Source organism: Triticum aestivum, chromosome 6A, assembly GCF_018294505.1.
Source record: "Triticum aestivum cultivar Chinese Spring chromosome 6A, IWGSC CS RefSeq v2.1, whole genome shotgun sequence".
In the NCBI taxonomy this organism is placed as follows: Eukaryota; Viridiplantae; Streptophyta; class Magnoliopsida; order Poales; family Poaceae; genus Triticum; species Triticum aestivum.
In genome coordinates this window covers 207,530,742-207,554,011 of record NC_057809.1, presented here as the reverse complement: position 1 = coordinate 207,554,011, position 23,270 = coordinate 207,530,742, and the positions used below count along the sequence as shown (strand labels likewise).

At 49.2% G+C, this 23,270-nt stretch overlaps 2 protein-coding genes and 1 pseudogene across 3 annotated transcripts; 2 read left to right on the top strand and 1 right to left on the bottom strand.

The window, feature by feature from the left end:
- Positions 1 to 1,932: 1,932 nt before the first annotated feature.
- Positions 1,933 to 5,956, top strand: LOC123127281 (PTI1-like tyrosine-protein kinase At3g15890). Of its 2 annotated transcripts, none has more exons than XM_044546924.1 (4): positions 1,933 to 2,186; positions 2,717 to 2,876; positions 4,701 to 4,963; positions 5,048 to 5,956. In XM_044546924.1, the coding sequence occupies exons 1-4, from the start codon at positions 2,152 to 2,154 to the stop codon at positions 5,715 to 5,717; spliced, it is 1,128 nt and encodes a 375-aa protein (XP_044402859.1). In that variant the 5' UTR covers positions 1,933 to 2,151; the 3' UTR covers positions 5,718 to 5,956. The 2 variants fall into 2 exon arrangements, with proteins under 2 accessions (XP_044402859.1, XP_044402860.1); XM_044546925.1 differs by having other exon boundaries at positions 1,938 to 2,186; positions 2,732 to 2,876.
- A 600-nt stretch (positions 5,957 to 6,556) lies between these two features.
- Positions 6,557 to 9,409, bottom strand: LOC123127282 (uncharacterized). The gene is made up of 5 exons (XM_044546926.1): positions 9,182 to 9,409; positions 8,600 to 8,652; positions 7,329 to 7,508; positions 7,152 to 7,238; positions 6,557 to 7,076 (listed from the first exon to the last, which is right to left on the bottom strand). The coding sequence occupies exons 1-5, from the start codon at positions 9,233 to 9,235 to the stop codon at positions 6,917 to 6,919; spliced, it is 534 nt and encodes a 177-aa protein (XP_044402861.1). The 5' UTR covers positions 9,236 to 9,409; the 3' UTR covers positions 6,557 to 6,916.
- A 137-nt stretch (positions 9,410 to 9,546) lies between these two features.
- On the top strand, positions 9,547 to 22,369 carry LOC123127280 (tyrosine--tRNA ligase 1, cytoplasmic-like; annotated as a pseudogene).
- Positions 22,370 to 23,270: the final 901 nt, after the last annotated feature.

Genomic DNA, 23,270 nt, shown 5'->3' with positions numbered 1-23,270 from the left:
GGGTTCAATTCTTAGTAGGCACGCTTTACCTTTAGTTTTCGCTCTCTTTTGATAGGCGGGACCCGGGGACCCCCTGGTCATAGAGTTCAAAAAAACGAAATGTCACCTCTCCTAGTTAACATGGTTCTTTGTCAAAAATATATATTTCAAGTGTGTTTTCTTGTAACAATCAGGCCACATGCCCCTTCTCTCCGGCCTAGCGGTTGACAACGGGCCCCGCATGCCTAGTCAGCGTCAAGGCCAATTCTTAGTAGGCACGCTTTACCTTTAGTTTTCGCTCTCTTTTGATAGGCGGGACCCGGGGATCCCCTGGTCATAGAGTTCAAAAAAACGAAATGTCACCTCTCCTAGTTAACATGGTTCTTTGTCAAAAATATATATTTCAAGTGTGTTTTCTTGTAACAATCAGGCCACATGCCCCTTCTCTCCGGCCTAGCGGTTGACAACGGGCCCCGCATGCCTAGTCAGCATCGATTCCGCATAGAAACGAGATAAGCACTGTATTTGCGCGTCAAGGCCAAGTTTTTGCACCACTTTAATGTACAACACAACTTTTAGCATCAAAGTGACCATTTGCGCCAAGTTCTAGCGCCATCAGTGTAATTGACTCTGCAATAAACTTAAAGCCAATAATCATTCATTATTTCTAACATAAATGGTAGAATTCATAAGTGCAATGGCAACACCTTGAAATTGTTGAGTTTCATAATGGTAATATTTTATACCTCTGATTGGCGTCAGTCGAACCCGATGCTCGGCGATGCTGCAATGTAGGGTAGACTGGCAATAAGGTCTCTGTGCCGCATTCATAAACTAAAAGCCATGTGAGCGTCCGACAACCATGCACACACAAAACTGTCTTTCGCGTCCTACTCAAACCGCTACTCCGCTCTCCGCACTGCATTCCTACCGGTCTAGAGCGGTCGTGACCGGTCACTAGCGCGTGTCGGTCGAATGATGCAACATTCACAACAGTGATGCGTTGGAGGCGCTAGCTTTGGCCAGCCGTTCACGCCATGTCTGCTGGCTCATAGCAACGCTATAGGGTGGGGCGACAGGACGGATTCTTATTACATTGAAGTTGGTTTATTACTGTGGGAACCGAACGAGAACGAGCACCTCTACCAGTGCATGGCGAGCAGTGGTTTCAACTGCATTAGTCATGGGAATTAAGGCAGTACTAATCACACGAATTAAGGGGGGTTTTGTTGGATTTTGATTAGCTATTTTTCACGGGCGAAATTTTTTGCTTGGGGCGAACGAGATGCATATGCATCTTGACTTATATTCTTAGATTATATAATTTTCGTTAGGTGCCCTATGCACTTGGACGAGAAGTATAAACGAACATTGATTAAATTGTCAAAAGAAAATGAACAACGATTAACACTGATTTGTCTGAGCCAATGAATGTTTTGCTAAACAATACCCGTAAGATGCAACGCAATTTGCACAAGAAAACAACGAGGCAATCAATACATTACACACGTTCGACGAGAACTGGTCTCCCAATCCATCTAAAATAACATTATTCCCCATTATTTTCGCTTATCTTAGCAAAGTGTTTCCAGCAATCTTCTCATCTTTGGTCAAACATAGCCATCCAACAGCCAGCCAGCCAGGCCCTCCTCTCCCAAAAAAACAAAAGTAAAAACAAAAACCCGGGCCCCAGCCACAACCCATGGCCCTACCGTCAGCCACAAGGCCGCAGGCAACGACCCCGGCCCATCACCCGCCGCGTCACCTCACCACCCCCGGTTTAATCCCGACCGTTGGGTCCGTCACCGCATTGGTTCAAAACCCGCCAATAGGACGCCGCCGCGTGGGCGACGCGCCCCGGCGGGTCACCGCCCGCGGGTGAGCGGACCGCGCCTCGGCTGCTTTGCGTGCGCTAGTGGGGGAGCGGTGCGCGTCGAGGGAGCCGACAACGCCCCGAGAACGAGAACTCCTGTGCTGCCCATCTCCCCCCCCCCCTCTCTCTCCCTCCACTGAGTCTCCTGTGCTGCCCCCGCTGACCTGCGGCCACCGACGGCGAGTGGAGGTTCCCGCCGCGACCGCGGGCTCTCCTGCGGCGCCGCGTCAGGGCTCACGCGGGCTGGTGCTGATTTGGGAGAGATTCGGGGCGGGCCGGAGCCGGCGCGGCCTCTGGGGATGGGGTGGCTTTCCTGCTGCAAGCGGTCGAACGGGTGAGTGGCAACGGGGGCCTTTATAGCTTACTAGTAGAAGTGTAATTTCCGTGCCGTTTTGTGGAAGCTTGGGTCGTCGGTTGGGTACAAGGGTGGGGGTTTTATCTGCTGCTGGTTTGTGTGGGAGGTTGAATTGGAGCCATTAGCTTACGAATTCTCCCTTTATCAGATTATTATGTGTTTTTGGTTAGCTTGACTAGCAATTGATTTTGAATCTGGGGAAATACTGAGGTTGGGGTTCCTAAATCTGTGAGCTTCATTTCTGATTTGCTCATAAATTAGTACAAAAAAATTACTGTTGTTATCGGGAATATTGCTGTTAATTTGCAGCTGTCAGCTAACGAGCTCTACATAGAATGGAGTGCAGATTTTTATGCATAAGTAATTTGTTCAAAAAAAGATTGCTGTGAAGGAAATTGTTCAGATTTTGTAGGGGGGATAGTTGGATAGAGTGCTAACATTGCGGCCTTACCTAGTGTACTCAACAAGTACTTGAATCTGCTCAACAAGTTCTAATAATCTGTTCTTAGGGCCCAACCCGGCAGGAAGAAGAAGAAGAAGGACACGACATGGCGCATCTTCTCACTGAAAGAGCTTCAGTTGGCGACCAACAATTTCAACTATGATAACAAGCTTGGTGAAGGTGGATTCGGCAGTGTCTACTGGGGCCAGCTCTGGGACGGATCACAGGTGCAGTCCCTCTCTTAAAAAAATAAGAAATGCAAGATGCCGCAACTTGTGTTATGCTATGTGCACACTGATTTGTTGTATCTGTTGTTTCTAGTGTCTTTTATTATTACTGCTACGAACAGGACAATGAAGTGGAGTCCCGCGGTTGTTGGTGCTTGTGATTTAGCTGAATTTAGTTTCACCTCCTAATTTATTTCTGGTCTCTAGTGCCATTTGAAATTTAAAATGGTTGTAGTTTTCAGAGCCCGTGAATATTCTTTGAGAGTGAACAGCAATCCAAACTGGACCCACTCTCTTTGAAAGTGCAAAGAACGAACTTTCTGGTCTGGTGGAAAACTGACTTTCTCTCGCCTTCATCTATTGGTTTACTTTTCAAGTCAGAAAAAACTGTTGGTTTACTTTTTTATGCATTCACTTTACCAAGTATATAGCCTTAGCTTTGTGGTAGATGTCTCATGATCACAAGCTAGATAGGACCATAATTTTTAAGTGTGAATACAGCCGAGGAGGTATAGAAAATTAGAAAGCATATATGGCCTGGGTAGATGCAATCATGCTGCCTTGACAAAGCCAGACAATCACTATATGTTTGTTCTGAGTATCTGCTTGTACTCCCTCCGGTCCTTTTTACACTCTGCACATTGGATTTGCCGAAAGTCAAACTTTGCTAAGTTTGACCAAATTTATATTAGAAATTATTAGCATCTATAATATCTAATAAATATAATATGAAAATATATTCCAAGATGAGTCTAATGATATTAGTGTTGTTATGTGAATGTCTATAATTTTTTATATAAACTTGGTCAAAGTTGGATGAGATTGACTTCGGATAAACCTAATATGCAGAGTAAAAAGGACTGGAGGGAGTACTAGGTGTAGAAATGTAAATGACATCTTGGTAGTCTCATATGGATATATTTAAATGACAGATGAGGCAAGAGGTTGACTTGGGATGAACTTAATAAGTAAAGAATTAAGGAAAGTTTGATCAAAATGCCACGTCTTAGTTTCCTTCCTGATAAACGATGCCCCATCATGTGTCACTGACAGGTGGCCCTGGACCCCAAATGTCGTGACACATGCTATGATCACTGAACGGGGTAGAGTGGGGCCATATATCTACCTGCTAGTTTGTGGCGCAGTGGCATAAGTGCATAACTAAAAACTACTAGAAGCCCACAACTTGGTAGCTTGTGTTTTTCTTGAATCCTATGAGCATATTAAAGGGAGATGAAACAGAATACCTAAATACTCCCTTCGTCCCAAAATAAGTGTCTCAACCTTAGTACTCCCTCTGTTCACTTTTATAAGACGCTTTAGACAGCAGGAATTGAACTGTTTTGGGTGTTGTCTTAAATTTCTAAACGGTCTTACAAAAGTGAACGGAGGGAGTACAACTTTGTATTTATTCCATGTAAAGTTAGTACGAAGTTGAGACACTTATTTTGGGACGGAGGGAGTAGAAGTTTATCTTCAGAAGTTGTTTATAAATGACAGTGTGTTAGAATTGCTCAACTTAATCTCCTTTGCAGATATTGTTTTACTTACTTGGATATTGTAACCAATGAGCAATTTTTTTGTAAGATAGTGTTGCTGTTGCCTAGCTTTTTATGTTTGTTATCGACTTTATTATGGCTGTTACATTTCATGAGAAGTTTGTAGTTGTTTTATTTCGCTGGAAGTTTTAAGTTGTTACGTTTCAGTTGAAGTGCCATGTGGTGACTATCAGAGTATGCACCTTGTATTTGTACCATGTAAAGTCAAGAAATTGCATTTTAATTCCTCCCCACCCGCACATCAACTGTTTATTCCATGTAACAGATTGCGGTGAAAAGGCTCAAGAGTTGGAGCAACAAGGCTGAAAAGGAGTTTGCTGTCGAGGTCGAGGTTTTGGCACGAGTGCGGCATAAGAGCCTCTTGAGCTTACGTGGATATTGCGCTGAAGGCCAGGAGCGTCTGATAGTCTACGACTATATGCAGAACCTGAGCTTGCACTCTCACCTGCACGGACAGCATGCAGCTGAATGCCATCTTGGTTGGGAGCGAAGAATGAACATCGCCATTGATTCGGCTGAGGGCATCGCGTAAGCCTCTCAACATCACTTTATAATATTCATTCATCATAATGCAGCAGTCTAATAACATTTAAATACCTCTGCACCTTGTAGTTATCTTCATCACCATGCGATCCCACATATCATCCATAGAGACGTCAAGGCGAGCAACGTTCTCTTGGATGCGAATTTCCAAGCGCGGGTCGCCGATTTCGGGTTTGCGAAACTCATACCAGATGGTGCGACCCATGTCACTACAAAGGTGAAAGGCACTCTCGGTTACCTCGCGCCGGAGTATGCGATGCTTGGCAAGGCAAAAGAGAGCTGCGATGTCTACAGCTTCGGAGTGCTCCTGCTGGAGCTTGCCAGCGGAAAGAAGCCGGTCGAGAAGATAAACCCTACGACGAAGCTCACCATCACCGAGTGGGCGCTTCCACTCACCCGTGAGCAGAAGTTCAAGGAGATGGCTGACCCAAAGCTGGGGGATAGCTTTGCCGAGGCCGAGGTGAAGCGGATGGTGCTCGTCGGGCTTGCTTGCACTCAGACCAAGCCAGAACAGAGGCCGGTGATGTCCGAGGTTGTGGAGATGCTCAAGGGGGAATCTGCCGAGAAGTTCTCCATCTTGGAGAATGACGATCTGTTCAAGCCTCAACAGACGACCAGCTCCGTCCAGGGCACCTCTGGCCCCTGCAGCTCGGACGCCATCACCGAAGAGAAGGAATCGAAAGAGGATACGATCGAGGAGGCGACTGATTCGAGCGAGACGGTTCCCTCAGCTAGGTAGTGTGATGCACAAAGGTGTGTATATCCCTTCCTGGGATGTGTGATTTGTGTATGTCTGTGCGTATGGTTGTTTCTTGTTGGCAAGTTACTTGGGCCCTTCACCAGTCTAGAGATGTACTTGTGGTTCCGTGTATTGTTGATTTCTTTTGGCAATGGTTGTGATGTGGCTTGTAAGACTCTTATTGGACTGGTTCCGACAATAACAAGCTGTTCATGAGTTCCTGTACTCACTCAATTTAACTCATCAATTGTCTAGTGTGCAAAACCTACGGTTAGCGACTTACACTTGCACAAAAGACATTTTCACTCAAGCAGATTTTACCATGATTGTCATGATTTCTTCATGGTCAATGGGAAACAAAATTTGTCCAAACACACATGGAGAACATATTTTCACATAGAGTTTGCCATAGGCTACAGATAGTATCTCTGAATATAATATATGTTGAACCTCTATGTTATACTCCCTCCGTTCCGCGATATAAGGTGTCTTAACTTTTTCAAAAGTCAAACTTGTGCCTGTTTTACCAAGTTTTTAGAAAATACATTAATGTCTATAGTATCAAACTTGTATCACTAGATCCATCCTGAAATGTTTTTTTATATTTTATTTATTTTGTATCAGGAATGTTGATATTTTATTCCAGAATCCTAGTCAAACATACATATGTTGTGACTTTCACGGATTTATGCACCTTATATTCTGGAATGAGGGAGTATTATTCTTGATAAATATAAGAGTCTGAAACAAGCTACGGACAAAATCTCTGAATTGACAAATTTAATACAAAGAAGAAAAATGCAAGACAGTAGTGCAAAATTAATTATAATAACAACGCATGCAGGGAAACATAAAATCTCATTCCCAAAGGAATATGAACTGGCAAACACATGCTTCACAGTAATGTGGACCATGGAGAGGTGTTGAACAATACTATGCGCATTCAGCTCACAGGTGATACATTATCCGTACATAACTATAGCTCAAAGGTCAAAAAACATGCAACACCTACAGAGCATAGGATTTCTAACGAGGATGGACATTATACATCATCACACCCATGTGGCGTTGCAAATTAAGCATATATGACTCGTTCTCATCAAACACATAAAAACAATTGATATCTCAACCTGTCAACCATATCAGTCTTCCAAACGAGCCTCAACACAGAATTCAGAAACTGCCTCGGACTGCCACACTCAACTCGTGAAATTAGGTTTATTAAAGAGACGCATAGCATTAGGATTCTTCAAAACTGCATTGGATCTTGGCACCTGGTTTTTCCTGCGACTCAGGAATTCGAGGGCCTTTTTAATGTGCTCCGTTGACCGAACATCTTTCAGCAGAATTGTTTCAGGTCTGATAAACATTAGCAACCATTAGAATAACAGTTTAAAAGAATATCATACGAGAAGACAGGACCATGAAAATTACCCAGTAGTTGCAGTTTTCAATCTTTTCTTCTTCTTTTGGACCTTTTGGTTTACATTTTCTTCCTCAGAATCTGATGAGAAGGTTTGCCTGAAAAAAATATGAAGACAGGGTAAGCAATAATGTCCAAAAAGATAAAAAGGATTTAAATGTATGGCAGTTTGAAGGCGGTAAACATACTTCTCACGTGCTGCAAGCATTTCAATTACGCTCTTGGGAAGTGTCCCAGGCATAGCATGTGTCTCCTCATCCACTTCTGTATCTTTATCTTCTACTTTCAGAGGCTTCTTTTTATTCAGTTTTGAGGATGTTTTCCGTTGGGCCCAGCGTTTCCTCCGGTCTTTCTCCTCCTGGGTTGCTCTACAGGATTACACATTGTCAGGTCAGAGACGGTACCATCAGCAGGAAAAGTGACATCAATATGCGACTAACATAAGTCAACAGTATATATAAATAGTCAGTTTGGATGGATGTTCCCAAAAAGACAGAACCAACATGCGTTTGCCAACAGATTACAAGAAATGGGGGTAAGCCTATTTGCAACTACAGATTTGCCACTGAAAATGCACTACTCATATGTCAATGACACGAGGGTCCAAGAAGAGATCATGGTAAATGTGTAAGCCCAAAATGCAACGGTGACATGTGTTCAGTAGGCAGGACTAGAAATTGAAAATTTTGAGGTAGTATGCACAGAAAGCTCTACGTTTAGGGTGAAAGGGGTGGTGATGTACCACATTTCCCACAAAGCCGCAACCCGTGAGGAATTACCCTGTTATAGAGCAAGGGCATGAAAAGTATTCATCCCTGCAGCCAACCCCAGGAAGGGTAATACCGCCCTGGTGTTGGGGATACCTCCCCCATCAACAATCCCCTGCCCACAAGTATATGTTCTTATATATGCCCAAGTTGTCACATCTGCAAGTCTAGAGCATGAGCATTTGGTCTCTACCCTTACAATTTCTGCATAACCTTATACAGTTTATTTATTTAGTACTCCACCATCTTTTTGTGGACTAATAGAACTACGTGTTTATACTGTATCATATAATAAACACATAAAATGAACTCAACATCACTGAACTTTAGGTATTTATACTGGGAAATGCTACCCCAAAATCCCTAGTGGGGATGGGGGACAGCAGAAAAGGTGCCACAATAGCTAAATGTGCATATGAATGGTAGGCAATCATCCATCATGACGAATGACCTGTGATCATCCCGCTGCTGAAGCAGTATAAACCGATACAGACAAGAAAACCACTTATATTAGACTAATCTAGCATGCCATGTTTTTGGCTTCAGGATTTTTTTTATGAGACCCGCAAAATCTACAACGGAAAATCGGAAATTACATGGCGTGAGAGCAACAGAACAAATCATGATGAGTTTAACTTCTCAAAGTCATCTCCACGTGTCTACTCAAACAGTATCAAAAGTGCAAGACAAACCTGACAGCGCTGTCCTTCTCTACTTTGCTGATTTCTTCATGTTTCTCCACACCCTACAAGGCATCAACAGCAGGAAAGAACACTCAGCATCATGTTAACATAATCCGACAGGAACTAGATTAAAGAATGGAGGAAGCTAGATGAAAAAACACCACCAAGACTACGGAAGTTCGCTTGATCCTGACAATGAGCACAAGTCTTCCTATATGGGTCTCCCCACTGCTCATGATTTTGTGCTTCTTTATGTAAAGCTTGCATCCCCAGCAGTGTTGGGTTCTAAGTACGTGTTGTCCACTCTTGGCTGATTAGAGCTTTTGTTGATTTAAATCCAGGCTCATTTCGAACCTTTATGTCTATATAAATTATAAAGACAACAAATTCCGGTTCCCCGGGCGTAGTAATCGGCCTTGGTGGCTCGTGGAAGTACAGGTACTCCTAGCTAGGCCGAACACTTCACATTTGCTGCTACCGGAAAGTACACACGCGCAGCACGCGGACTCCTCGCACACTCCTACGTCACCTAGGCTTTACTAGCGCGAGCTCTCTTCTCACAGGACCGGAGGGAATAGCCAAGGAACGTACCTGGACGGCGGTGAGCTCCTCGGGGGCGCTGTCGGAGTCGCTTCCGCTATCCATTTATGAGCTGAGACGTCCCCGGTGGGAGCTCTGTTGTGGTCGCCTCCGTCTCCGCCGCCGCCGCCGCCGTGGGAGTGGATACTTGCGAGGGTTTGAAGCGGGTGCGGACGAGAAGGGAACAGCCGTAGCTGGAGGAAGGAAAGCCGGGCTTTTCTCCTTTATTAATTCCCCTCTCTAGGCCGCCCGCCTGGGCCTGTTGGGCTTATTTCTTTTTTAGAAGTCCCGTCGGGTTGGAAGTGGACTCGGACACCAGATTCCTCTACAAATTCGAAGGCACAACTCCCTTAAAAAAAGGAAAGGGCAAAGGAAACGGAGGGCGCACGGCTAGAGGCCAAAACAGACGGACGCGGCCGGAGCAGCATGGCGGCATTGATGGGCGTGGAGGAGCGCGCCGAGACGCTGCGGAGCACCGCCGAGGAGCTCGTCGGCGAGGACGAGCTGCTCCCGCTGCTTCACGGCAACCCCAGCCCGGTCTGCCTCGACAGCTTCGAGCCCTCCGTCTCCGGCCGCGTGCACATCTGGCAGGTCAATGATAATTCTCCGACTCTCAACTTCCCGACCAACTTGCACGGCATGTTCTTGCAGTAAATTCCTTATATACGATTTTTTGTACGTATGACTGAGACACATACTCCCCTTCTTCTCTTCTTTTTGTTTCTCATCAGGGGGTTGGGAAGGTGATCAATGTGAACAAGATGGTCAGGGCCGGATGCAGAGTGAAGATCCTCATAGCCGACCAGCGGACCGGACTGAAGGATTTGAGCGAGATCAGGGCCGCCGGTCGCCGCGCGATCGAGGTCTGGAAAGCCCTGGGCATGAGCTCGGACGGGATGGACTTCCTCTGGTGCTCCGAGGAGACGAGCAGACGCGCGCACGAGTACTGGCCGCTCGTGATGGGGATCTCCCGGAACCACAGCGTCAGATGGTTAGCGAGGTAAGTATTTGGGTATTTGGCCATCTTCATCGCGTGTGTGTAGTTCTATAAGTTTCAAGTTGGTGTTTCTCCTTCTTCACTTCAAATGTGTCGAATATGCATCTGATGGTTGCGCCGTTTTGCTTTAGCTTGCATGCGGATCCGGACAATGTGGCGGGTAACCAGCTCTTGGAGCCCATCATGAAGTGCGCTGACACGCTCTTCCTCGAGGTTTGTGTGTCGCCCGCCTTGCCATATCTATTTAGATAGTACACTTTTTTGTCAGCTCAAAAAAGAGATATTACACTTTTTGTACATGTTTTCTACTGTGGGGTTATGCATGAGCTTTTCCATTGTAGCTTTCATTAACTTCTATACATGGATTCGGGTCAAAAAACTACTACTATACATGGAGGAATTCTGGAATTGTCGGGAAAAAAAACTACTTCATGGAGGAAGAAATAGAAAAAACTAAAACGTAAACCAACCCCTAATTTTCAGACAACAGGTGGAAACATAAATTTGGCAAACTGAAAGATATCATTGAAATTGTTCGTTTGGTAGCGATCTGACTTTATTAATTAAGAGTATCGCCAACAGTAGCCAAAAAATTTGATGCCCTAAAACTTGTTTTTGATGAGGAGAGAGAAGGTTTTTGGGCACCAGAAAAGTTTCTGCAACAGCCCTAAAATTGATTTTTTTTCCGAAAAGAAGGATGACCCCTGGTCTCTGCATTAGGGTGATGCATACAACCATTTTATTCATTATTCACACAGCCCTAAAATTGTTGCACTAAAATCCGACCTTCTTCTCTACTCCACAACTGCATACATATTGAAACGAACCATGACATGACAATTAATATCACAAGACACATAGTGAACAACATATCAAATTCAAGTTCAAATCCATTCATTCAAATTCAAGTTCAAAGTTAAGCCTACAACTGGAAGCATTGTGCATCACAAACACAAACAAAAGTGCATGGAACATGAATGTATAGAGTTATCAAATGCCATTGTCGCCATTGTCATCACTAGTGCTTCCGTTCTCTCCATTGCATCATTGGCACCATTGCCACTCATGAATCCTCCCATATGCCTCCTTCCATGGCACCAAATTTCTTACATGCTTCACACAATAACTTGTCTTCTTTGGTAGTGTAGTTGCCATTTCTCCCCTTTGGAGTTGCATCAGTAAAGTCCTCCTCTTCCATGTCAAGAAGGTGCTCTTCTTGTGTTTCGTATCCTTGAGATACAAAATCTTGAGATGCAACACAAGTGTATTGCAAAAAAGTTTCATCATCTACAGTATATACAATTTGAAGAAAATACACATCACATCACATCATTGTCAGGGGTGAAAACGCTTGTTCTAGCCTTTGCTGGCCAAACTTGGCAGCGACGTACTTGCATCGTTATCTTGTTGAACACGTTATCTCCATGAAAACGGTGGCATGAGGGTGTTTAGGCCTTTTTGAAGGCGTTGTTGTGGAAGAACTCGACTTACTCCTAGGTGTTGCATTCATATCTTGTAATGGTTAATGGTTATTATGCCGTAGTTGCTTTTGTTGTACTCTTGCCATCGGTGACTTTAGCCTCTTTTCCTTGCAACGACTTTAATAAAAATTGTTGTGTGCATCAATAGATGCAGAAATCGGGGGTTCCAAACTCCCTTTTGACCCAAAAAAACACATCACAAATTGCATACATAATGCAATGAAAAAAGGGAAAAGGGAAAAGAAAAAAAGGCACATTAAGTCGTCCACAATCACAATCGACCAGTAGAATATCCGTGTGGCGACCCCGTGATGCACACCTACGGCCACACGTTGTCCCCCAAAAGCGATCCTCCTCCATCGCTCATGTAAGTATGTCTCATGCTTTTGCACTCGGGTAGGAACTTTTCTTGGAGTTGGAGATGGCTATTCTAGGAGGTTCACGTCCTTTTCATGCGACTAAGCTTCAGTTTAAATAGACAAAATTATGAGTCAACTAGCAAAGTGTCCATACTACGCCATGGGATCACGGGAACATAAGGTCGAATTTGGTTTATTCAATATATAATCTTTGTGTGCTAGCTTTGATGAGTTTTGGCAGTTGGCAAATGTGGTAGGCGGACATTAGGAGATTAGTGAACGGACGATCACTAAGTCCAATCTTTATAAGTAGGAAAGATAATTTGATCTATCCCTCTGACGTCACTTAATATGACTCATAATCCTTCAACTGGACTTTTCATTTTCCAGACATTTCCCTAGACAACTTGTTTGGTTGAAGGTTACTATTAGAGAGGGAATGGGAATCTAGATTACCTGGAAGGCGCGAGTGCTTCGTATAGGATTTGTTTCAAGTCCTTGATTCTAACGCTCAGATCACTACTACTCGCTCCGATCAATATTACTTGTCACTCAAATAAATGTATCTAGACGTATTTTAATGCTAGATATATCCATTTGAGCGACAAATAATACGGATCGGAGAGAGTACTATCTTTTACTACTTAGATTTTAATCGCCACAAGTATAAATTGATATAGACATCTGGATCCACAAAAATGGATGGCTCAAGACGAATTGGGGATACCATAAAAGCCGTCATGGTGTGCAGAATCTTGATAGTTATCAAAATATATTTTCTTTTTGTAGGCAGACATATGCCAGATGGGCATGGATCAAAGAGAGGTGAGTATGATGGCCAGAGGATACTGCGAGCACATTGGAAGGGCAAATAAACCAATATTTTAGACGATTGACATACAGCAAAACTTTTTTATAAGAAAGGACGGCATATATAACAACCTCGTGAACTAACTCTACATCCCTCCCTCCCTCCCGCGCCGCCACCCGCGAGGCGGCCGGGGAGGGCGCCCCGATCTCCTCCGCTCGGCCCCCTCTCCCTCCCTACTCCCCCTCGCCGCCGCTGGAGGGCGTGGCCGGGCGAAGCCCGGTCTGCGCAGGCGGCGGCGGGGCCTCCTTCGTCCCCTCGCGCGGGTGGTCAGGCGCGGGCCAGATCCGCCGGGCCTGGGCGCCGGACTGGTTGACGGGTGCGGCGGCACGGCGTGCTGCGGAGTGGTCGAGCTCCTGGCGGCGGTGCGGCGGGAGTCATGGTGGTGGTCCTCGCCTCTTGGCGCGCGGGGCTGCTCCGGGGCGGCGGCGCGGGCATGTCCTGTGGGCGCGGCCTCGGCCTCCCCTGCTTGGCCGGCGGGTCTCGGTGGGGGGGGGGGCTCCTCCCTACTGAGATCTGGCTTGCGGGATCTTCCAGATCCCGGCAAGGATGGCGGCGACCCGTGCACGAGAGATGGAGGTCTTCGATCAGATCCGGGTGAAAACCTGCTATTGGCTATTGCCAAGGCCGGCGATGGCGACGCTGTCTGCGTCGTTCCCTTTCTGAAGGCATCGTCGTGGAGATGTTCAAGGCCACTCTCTGCTACCTCCGGGGGAAACCCTAGATCAGTAGATCGGATGGCGGCGGCTCTCTGGTGTCGTCTTCCCCCCTGGGGGCGTCATTCTTGGAGGTGCACACGGGCTCGAGGGACTAGAGGACGGCGACGTTGGTGGAGCGGTGCTTCATCTTTCACATTGATGATGGCGGATCTCGGCGGCATGGTGCTGTGGAGACTCGGCGTCTGATGCGCGGAGATGGACTCGTGCAGGAGGAGGAAGCTGTCTGGCGTCATGGGGATGTCGATGGCAGACTGGCCAGACAAGGTAGAAGCCTCAATTTGATCTGAAGACAGACCTGTGGAAGATGGCGGCGACGACACACGAGTGCGTCTGACCGGATTGCGCCCCAGACCCAGTATGTGGCTCGGCTGGGGTTACCGAATGAGTTTCGGCTTCCGGCTTTTGATGTTAGGCTTAGGTGAGTGGTTTGGGTAGTGGCCCAGCTAGCACCCCCTCATCATATTGGATAGGAGTAGCGGCACATGTTGCCAAGATGGTGGATTCAGACACATTGTTGTAATACTTTGTATGGTTATCGAGAATAATCAATAAAGTGGCCGTATGTATCTCCCAGATGCAGAGGCCGGGGGTCATCCTCCTTTTCTAAAAAAAAATAAACCAATATTTCTGTTGCATCGTATCCTATATAGTTTTTTCGTGAGAATGATATTATTGACAGATTTATTAATGTATATGTCTATGTGGTGTGAGATATTAGCTTGGTTTGTCAGAATGTGTTTCTCCTTGACGCTAATTATAGATGTGCTTCCTGGTTTCAAAGAAGGACAGCAGAGAATGTCAGAGAAGGATCCACTGTCAGCTATTTTTATGGAAGACACTGAGGTTTTTCTCACAAAACTCATCTTTACTTCCTCCCAGCATTGCTATACTGAGCTCTTGATTAGTGGAAACATCCATGCCTAATGTTATGGTGTGCATTTTTTCTTCTTCCGTGGTGACAATAATTTCATGGCCAACTTGTTTATTGCAGTCTGAGGTTACGAAAAAGATAAAGAAGGCTTTCTGCCCTCCCAAGATTACTCAAGGAAACCCATGCTTGGAGTACGTAGAGCATATCGTTCTCCCTTGGTTTAGAGAGTTCGAGGTGGTCCCACCTGATGGCGGTAACAGGTAACAGTATTTTTTTTCCCCGAGGAACCAAAATATTTCCCTAAGAAAAACACTAGCAGAATATTGTATTGCTGCAAGCCTGCAACTGATGCAAGAGCTCTTGCAAACATCTGCCTACCGCAATACATGTCAAGAAAGAATCCAATGATATGGCACGATTTTGATGGCTGTGTTCAACTGTAACATCTGTTGTTTGCTCTTAAGCAGGACCTACGTAGGAATCGAAGAACTCCGCGAGGATTACGGCAGTGGCACTCTACATCCCCGTGATCTGAAACCTGCTCTTGCAAAAGCAATAAACCAGATATTGCAGGTAAGAGGCACCTCCCGGTTAATGTTTCTTTTGTAGTAGAACAGGGGGTAAAGTGGACTTGTTTGACAGTCATGTTCAGTTTATTCCATGCTTTTACTTTTATTCGAAAATACTTCTATACTACCTTAAAGATCTTACCAGTGCCTTATGTAAACAGCTTGTACGTGATCACTTCGAGAAAAATTGCGAAGCCAAAGGTCCGTGTGACGATGTAAAGGTACATGCCCCTTAAAACTCACTTGCATGAATGCTCACAATCATTTTGGTTGTCATCCGACAGAACTTCCATCCTCATGCATCATGCCTCCAAGGCCAATAAGCATTTTATTGTCAGTTTTAAAAAATAAGCATTTTATCTGATTTTCACGAACTCATTTCAGGTTTTAGTTGAATTGAGTTCTTGAATCATGCATTTTAGTAGCATTTGCTTGCTCTTTTGAGTATAATAGTGGTTACTCAAATCGAATTGCAATTTTTGTATTGTATACATCATGGCAAACATTGACAAATGTGCGACGAATTAACTTGGAACAATTACTGTTTTGCAGTGAGAGGAGCAACCAAGATAACCAAGAGCTTATGCGTGTTCTGGACACAATCATTTCTAGAGCTATGTGTACTTCAAACTATTGCAATCAAGATAACCAAGAACTACAGACATATTTTGGAAGAAACCGTTTTAGAAACTATGTATGGGTTTTTTCCAAGGAATTTTGTCTACTTTGAGCTACTCCTTCTGTATCAAAATATAAGACGTTTTTGGGTCTAAATCTTGACCCAAAAAGGTTTTATATTTTGATACAGATGGAGGATTTTCCATTACTGTGTCTGAATGACACTGAACACTTGCACAACTTCAAGTGGCTATCCAACTAAAAGCATTCTTTGGTGTATTCTTTAGATAAATCAGCATTTCTGCAAGAGCATGCTATGTTGACTGTATGTCCTTTGCTTTCAAGCATTGGTGTTCTAGTGTTAGTGCATCACATCTTTCAGATGAATTAAGAAGTCGGCAAACATGGTAGTGCTGAAGAAACATGTACTCTCTCTGTAAAGAAATATAAGATCATTTAGACCACTAAGATCATTTAGACCACTACTTTAGTGATCTAAATGATCTTATATTTCTCTACAGAGGTATGAAATAGGGAATGAGTAATAATTCAGCTTCAGTATGTCAAAATTCTAGCATGCCAAGGAGGTAAAAGGGGGATTAAAAATCAGCTAACTAATACTGTAACTTTGAGGAAGAGTAAACATAAACATGCAATGCAACTCCCCATGATTGCAGTAGTGCCCGTACTAGACACACCACTAGTGTGATCTTGACTCACGTGGCCGAAGTTGGGACTTCAAACCACTAGATAGTTATGCATGGTCAATCGGGATACTGTTATGACCGGTTTACAATACAACCGGAGGAGGCCCACTGGGCAGTAGATTAAGGGCTTGGCCCACAAGTTATCTTAGGCTAGTTGTTTTCAGGTTATAAATATTAGATTGTAAGATACCTTTTGGAATTAAGCAATAAAGATAGTTCTATCCTATTGCCCGGCTCCAGAGGAGCCGGAAACCCTAGCCGCACCTTGCCCTAGCCGCGCCGCCCTCTTCTTCCTCGCGACGGCGCCCACGCGCCGGAGCCGCCGCCCTCGCCCCCAACCCTCGCTGTTCTGCCCGTATAACCTACGGAGTAGAGCCGGTAGGAACCCTAGCCCTACCAATTTGGTATCAGGTAACCGGGTTTCGACCATGTCTCCGCCAATTCCACCGCCACCACCACCGCTGCCCGCCAACTCCTCCACCACCGCCGCCTCTGCGCCGGGCGTCACGGCCTCGCTCTCGGCGGGCACCACGGCGTCGCTCTCAGCGCCGGCCCTAACGGCACCCGGCACCACGCCGGGCCAAGGGCAGCCACCGGCCCCGTCCAACACTCGTCGCCGCCGTCACCTCCCCCGCAGCTGCAACAGTTCACGCCGGAGGCCATGGCGGGCGTCCTCAACGACCTCGTCACCGCGGTTCAAGGGATCCGCCTCTACCTGGTAGGTCCGTACGGGCCGCCCCCACCACTCCATCCAGCCATGGCCGCGGGTCAGCAGGCGCTTCCGTGGTACTCGGCACCGGGGGCCATCACCGGAGGCTACCCGGCGCTTCCCGCCCCAGCGGCTGCACTGCCGCCTTGGCCGCAGTGGCCGCCGCAGATCGTGCCGGCAGCCCTGCCACTCATCGCCACCACGGGGCCGCAGTGGCCCACCTGGACCGCGCCGGCCGCGCCGTCCTCCATCGCGCCCTACCTTCCAGCAGCCTCGGAGCAGGGTCCTCCACCGGCCCCGCCCAGCCCTAACCTGGGCAGGTCTTCGCCGAGCGGGCTCCCAATACAGGAGGTCCGCTTTCCGCCGTCCCCATCGCCACTCCCCGGCTGGCTCAACGGGCAGCCATCGGCCTACCCGGAGGCCCGTCCACCGTCCGGTTTTCCGCTGCAGCCCGCGGTGTCGGGCGCCGCTGGGAACTACGCCGGGCCTTCCACCATGGCCTGTGCGCCATCATCCGCCCTCCGCACCGCCGAGGCAGTGGGCCAGGGCGCGCCACACCAGCAGCCGCCCCGGTTCGCCAAGATCGACTTCGCCACGTACGACGGCTCCGACGACCCGCTTAACTGGCTCAACTAGTGTGACCAGTTCTTTCGCGGCCAGCGCACGCCCGCGTCGGAACGGACCTGGCTGGCATCCTACCATCTCCGCGGGGCCGCCCAGACATGGTACTACGCCCTCGAACAGGACGAGGGCGGCATGCCCCCGTGGGATCGTTTCCGAGAGCTGTGCCTTCTTCGTTTTGGGCCACCGGTACGCGGGAGCCGCTTGGCCGAGTTGGGCCGTCTGCCATTCACCTCTACGGTGCAGGACTTCGCCGATCGCTTCCAGGCCCTGGCGTGCCATGCACCCGGTGTGACGGCCTTACAGCGGGCGGAACTTTTCATTGGCGGTCTCCCCGACCACATCCGCGTGGACGTCGAGATGAAGGGGCCCTAAGATCTTCAGACGGCCATGTACTATGCCCGGGCATTCGGGCAGCGCGCCCAGGCCGTGACGCGTCCATCTGCGCCACGTGGGGGCCGACAGCTTCCCCGACCGTCTCCGGCGGCACCGGCGTCCCCTGCAGCCGTTCCGGCAGCCGCCCCGGCACCGACGCGGCCATTCAGGCGCCTCACCCAGGCGGAACAGTTGGAATGCCGGCGACTGGGCTTGTGCTTCAACTGTGATGCGCCCTATGCACCAGGTCATGTCTGTCCATGCCTCTTCTACTTGGAGACAACAGACGAGTCTGAGGAGGAGCCACTGGAGGATGGCCTCGGCGCCCCAGCCCTTGCGGAGCCCGCAGCGGCACTTGCGCCCGCCCCGGCCACCGCCCTTGTGGTGTCCCTACACGCGCTGGCCGGCATCCGTGATGAACGGACGATGCTCTTACCGGTCATGATCCAGGGTGAGCGCCTGGTGGCCCTAGTGGACATAGGGTCCACACATAACTTCCTGCCGGAGACCACCATGCGGCGCCTGGCATTACAGCCGACCGGCGGTGAACAGTTGCGAGTCACCGTCGCTAATGGTGACCGTCTCCGCTGCCACGGGCTCGCCCGCGACGTGCCCATCACTATTGGCGACGAGCACTTCTCCATCACCTGCGCCGGCATCGACTTGGGCTGCTTCGACTTCATCCTCGGCGTCGACTTCTTGCGCACTCTTGGTCCTATTCTCTAGGATTTCGACGCGCTGACGATGACCTTCTGGCAGTTAGGCCGCCGCATTCGGTGGGCCGGCATTGGGGGTGCCGCACCCACCCCTCCACTCCAGCTCGCCGCGACCACGGCCACGGCCGAGCACCCACTATTGGAGAGCCTCCTACAGCAGCACGGCGACATCTTCACCGAGCCACAGGGGCTGCCGCCCGCCCGCGCGTACGATCACCGTATACATCTTCTTCCAGGCTCTGCATCGGTGGCGGTATGGCCTTACCGCTATCCGCAGTTGCGGAAGGATGAGTTGGAGCGGCAGTGTGCACTCATGCTCGCGGCGGGCATCATCCGACTATCCACTTCGCCGTTTACCGCACCGGTGCTTCTCGTCCGCAAGTCAGACGGCACATGGCGTTTCTGCATCGACTACCGTGCCCTTAATGCTGTCACACTCAAGGATAAGTTCCCTATTCCGGTGGTTGACGAGCTCTTCGATGAGCTCCACGGGGCGCACGTCTTCACCAAACTCGACCTCCGATCGGGGTACCACCAGGTGCGCATGCACCCTGATGACATCGCCAAGACGGCGTTTCGGACTCATCACGGCCACTTCGAGTTCTTAGTGATGCCCTTTGGCCTCACCAACGCCCCGGCAACTTTCCAGGCTCTGATGAACGACATCCTCTGACCCTACTTACGCCGGTTTGTGCTTGTTTTCTTTGATGATATTCTGATCTACAATGCATCTTGGGCAGAGCACCTACAGCACGTCGCCATCGTCTTCAACGAGCTTCGGGCGCACCATCTCCATCTTAAGCGCTCGTTCGGGACGCCTTCGGTGGCCTACTTGGGCCACGTCATCTCGGCCGACGGGGTCGCTATGGACGCCGACAAGGTGGCCGCCATCGCTGCCTGGCCGACGCCCCAGTCTCCGCGAGCTCTTCGCGGGTTTCTCGGCCTTACGGGCTACTACCGGAAGTTCATCCGGGAGTTTGGTGTCATCGCTTCTCCACTCACGCGGTTGTTGCGCCGCGACGCGTTCGCCTGGGATGCGAAGGCGACGACAGCCTTTGAGGCCCTCAAGGGGGCCCTCACGACGGGGCCCGTTCTTCAGATGCCGGACTTCGACCGGCCGTTCATTGTGGACTGTGACGCCTCAGGTGTGGGGTTCGGCGCTGTGCTTCATCAGGGCGACGGGCCTCTTGCTTTCTTCAGCCGGCCCTTCGCCCCGCGCCATCTCAAGCTCGCGGCGTACGAGCGGGAGCTCATTGGCTTGGTGCAGGCGGTGCGCCATTGGCGGCCCTATCTGTGGGGCCGGTCTTTTCAGATTCGCACGGACCACTACAGCCTCAAGTTCTTGCTGGATCAGAGGCTCTCCACCGTGCCCCAGCATCAGTGGATTAGCAAGCTCTTCGGCTTCGATTTCTCCGTCGAGTATCGCCCGGGTCGTCTTAACACCGTGGCCGATGCCTTATCCCGCCGCGATGCCGACCTCGACTCCGTCACCGGCGACTCCGAGGGGCAGGCACTCTGCATCCGCTCAGGGCCGACTTTCGGCCTCTTCGACGACATTCGCCGGGCCACCGCGACCGCCGCCGATGCGGTTCTCCTGCAGCAGCAGCTGGCGGCCGGCGACCTGGAGGAGCCATGGCGCCTCTCCGACGGCCTGCTGGTCCATGGGCGCCGTGTCTTCGTTCCCGCTCATGATGATCTCCGTCACCAGGTCTTGCTGCTAGCCCACTCGGCTGGCCATGAGGGTGTGCAGAAAACCCTCCATCGTCTCCGTGCCGACTTCTACATTCCTGGTGATCGTGCCCTCGTTCGCGATTGGGTGCGCTCTTGTGCGACGTGTCAGCGCAACAAGACGGAGACGCTACGGCCAGCTGGTCTTCTTCAACCCCTGGATGTGCCTTCTCAGGTTTGGGCCGATATCTCCATGGACTTCATCGAGGGGCTTCCCAAGGTGGGAGGCAAGTCGGTCATTCTCACGGTGGTCGACCGCTTTTCTAAATATGCTCACTTCATCGCGCTGGGGCATCCTTACACCGCCGCGTCCGTGGCTCGTGCCTTCTTCGACGGTATTGTCCGTCTGCACGGATTTCCTGCTTCGATCGTCAGTGATCGCGACACGGTGTTCACAGGCCATGTCTGGCGCGATCTCTTCAGGATGGCGGGCGTTAAGCTCCGCTTCAGCACGACCTTCCACCCCCAGACGGACGGCCAATCAGAGGTGGTTAACAAGGTGATCGCCATGTATTTACGTGTGTTACAGGTGATCGGCCTCGTGCTTGGGTGGATTGGCTCGCATGGGCGGAGTACTGCTACAACACCTCCTACCACTCTGCCCTGCGTGCGACACCATTTGAGGTGGTCTACGGGCGGCCACCTCCGCCGATCTTGCCGGTGGACCCGGCTACGGCGAGGACGGAGGCCGCGGGCGACCTTATTCGCACCCGTGACGAGATGCTTGCGGAGGTCCGTCAGCGTCTCCTTCAGGCTCAGCAGCTGGCGCAACATTACTACAACAACCACCATCGCGAGGCGGAGTTCGCGGTGGGTGATTGGGTGTGGCTGCGTCTTCTTCACCGCTCTATGCAGTCACTCGACCCGCGCGCGAAGCGCAAGCTCGGGCCTCGCTACGCGGGACCCTTCGCCAGCATTGGGCAGGTGGCCTATCGTCTTTAGCTGCCGGCCGGCGCTCGCATCCATGATGTGTTTCATGTGGGGCTGCTCAAGCCTTTTCATGGAGATCCACCAGCGGCTCCACCAGCGCTTCCCCCGACCGTCAATGGACGTCTTCTTCCGGAGCCAGAGAAGGTGTTGAAGGCGCAACTTCGTCGCGGGGTATGGTTCATCTTGATCCAGTGGGCGGGTCTTCCTGTGGAGGAAGCTACTTGGGAGCCACGTGAGGATTTCCGCCAACACTATCCAGACTTTCAGCTCGAGGACGAGCTGTTTGTGCAGGTGGGGAGAGATGTTATGACCGGTTTACAATACAACTGGAGGAGGCCCGCTGGGCAGTAGATTAAGGGCTTGGCCCACAAGTTATCTTAGGCTAGTCGTTTTCAGGTTATAAATATTAGATTGTAAGATACCTTTTGGAATTAAGCAATAAAGATAGTTCTATCCTATTGCCCGGCTCCAGAGGAGCCGGAAACCCTAGCCGCACCTTGCCCTAGCCGCGCCGCCCTCTTCTTCCTCGCGACGGCGCCCACGCGCCGGAGCCGCCGCCCTCGCCCCCAACCCTCGCTGTTCTGCCCGTATAACCTACCGAGTAGAGCCGGTAGGAACCCTAGCCCTACCAGATACACTGTCACTGAAGTAGATTTAACAAGGAACATCAAATTGGTACTGAAGTAGGCAATACATAAGCTCATATATCGCAGTTTTGTGCTACTTCAACTCACATACTTAGGAGAAATACCTCAATTCAGAGAAGCAACAGATGGAATACTAATGCTAGTGGAAAAAGAACATTGGCCAGTCTTCACAAGGCACACTCCAGCAACCTAAAGATAACCCAGGGGCTTGAACTGACCAGAGCTGTCTCCCATTTCAAAATAGGTTGGCATATAGCAGAGGCAGAGGAAAGGGTCATCACATGAGAAGTCAGATCCTCTCGAGAGGCTCCACGCAGTAGGAAATTTACTGAAGGTGAGTTGCAATTTATGGCCTCCACTGGCCCATTTGGCACCCTCCAGAGCTTTCATCTTGATAGCGATCTGTAGAGGCACATCATACCTTCCAAACTTCAACTCAACCACCATCCGCTCCAGCACCTTTGCATTCTCGGCAATGAACATGAGAAAGGCAAACTCATTCTGATGCCCATGGTACTCACGGAAAACAATACTTTTGAGGCGCGATCGGACGCACTCAATCATACCATTCTCCTGCCAGAACTTGAGACAGAGATTGCCAGTGGGTTCATGAGTTTGCCCAGACTGCAAAAAGATATTGACGCATAGTTGAGCTTTATGTGATGACATATAATACATGAGTGATGTGCTGCTATCCCATGATGATCAGGCAATTGAAAAATTAATGAATGATAGGAAAATGTTGGTTTTACCTCGATAAGAAGATTCTCGACGTTCGGAAAGCACATGAGAAAGCTACGCAACATCTTGACTTCATTGTGGATTCCAAAATGTAGACTCAATGCTAACATCTGGACACTGGGTACAATCGTGCTTGGGCTCTCACCCCTCCCATGCCATGGAGGCCATGGACCAGAGGGGAAACCCTTCTCCCATCTAGGGAGGAGGTCAAGGAAGAAGAAGAAGGAGGGGGGCTCTCCCCCCATCATCATCACCGCAATCTTCACCAACAACTTCACTGCCATCATCACCAACTCTTCCCCCTCTATGCAGCAGTGTAACCTCTCTCTTACCCGTTGTAATCTCTACTTAAACATGGTACTCAATGCTATATATTATTTCCCAATGATGTATGGCTACCCTATGATGTTTGAGTAGATCCGTTTTGTCCTATGGGCTATTTGAT

Coding starts and splice junctions, on each gene's coding strand:
- LOC123127282 (XM_044546926.1), bottom strand. CDS start 9,235: ATGGATAGCGGAAGCGACTCCGACAGCGCCCCCGAGGAGCTCACCGCC. Junction 8,653..9,181: donor AGGAGCTCACCGCCGTCCAG/GTACGTTCCTTG, acceptor GATGCCTTGTAG/GGTGTGGAGAAACATGAAGA. Junction 7,239..7,328: donor ATGCTTGCAGCACGTGAGAA/GTATGTTTACCG, acceptor TATTTTTTTCAG/GCAAACCTTCTCATCAGATT.
- LOC123127281 (XM_044546924.1), top strand. CDS start 2,152: ATGGGGTGGCTTTCCTGCTGCAAGCGGTCGAACGG. Junction 2,877..4,700: donor AGCTCTGGGACGGATCACAG/GTGCAGTCCCTC, acceptor TCCATGTAACAG/ATTGCGGTGAAAAGGCTCAA. Junction 4,964..5,047: donor GATTCGGCTGAGGGCATCGC/GTAAGCCTCTCA, acceptor TGCACCTTGTAG/TTATCTTCATCACCATGCGA.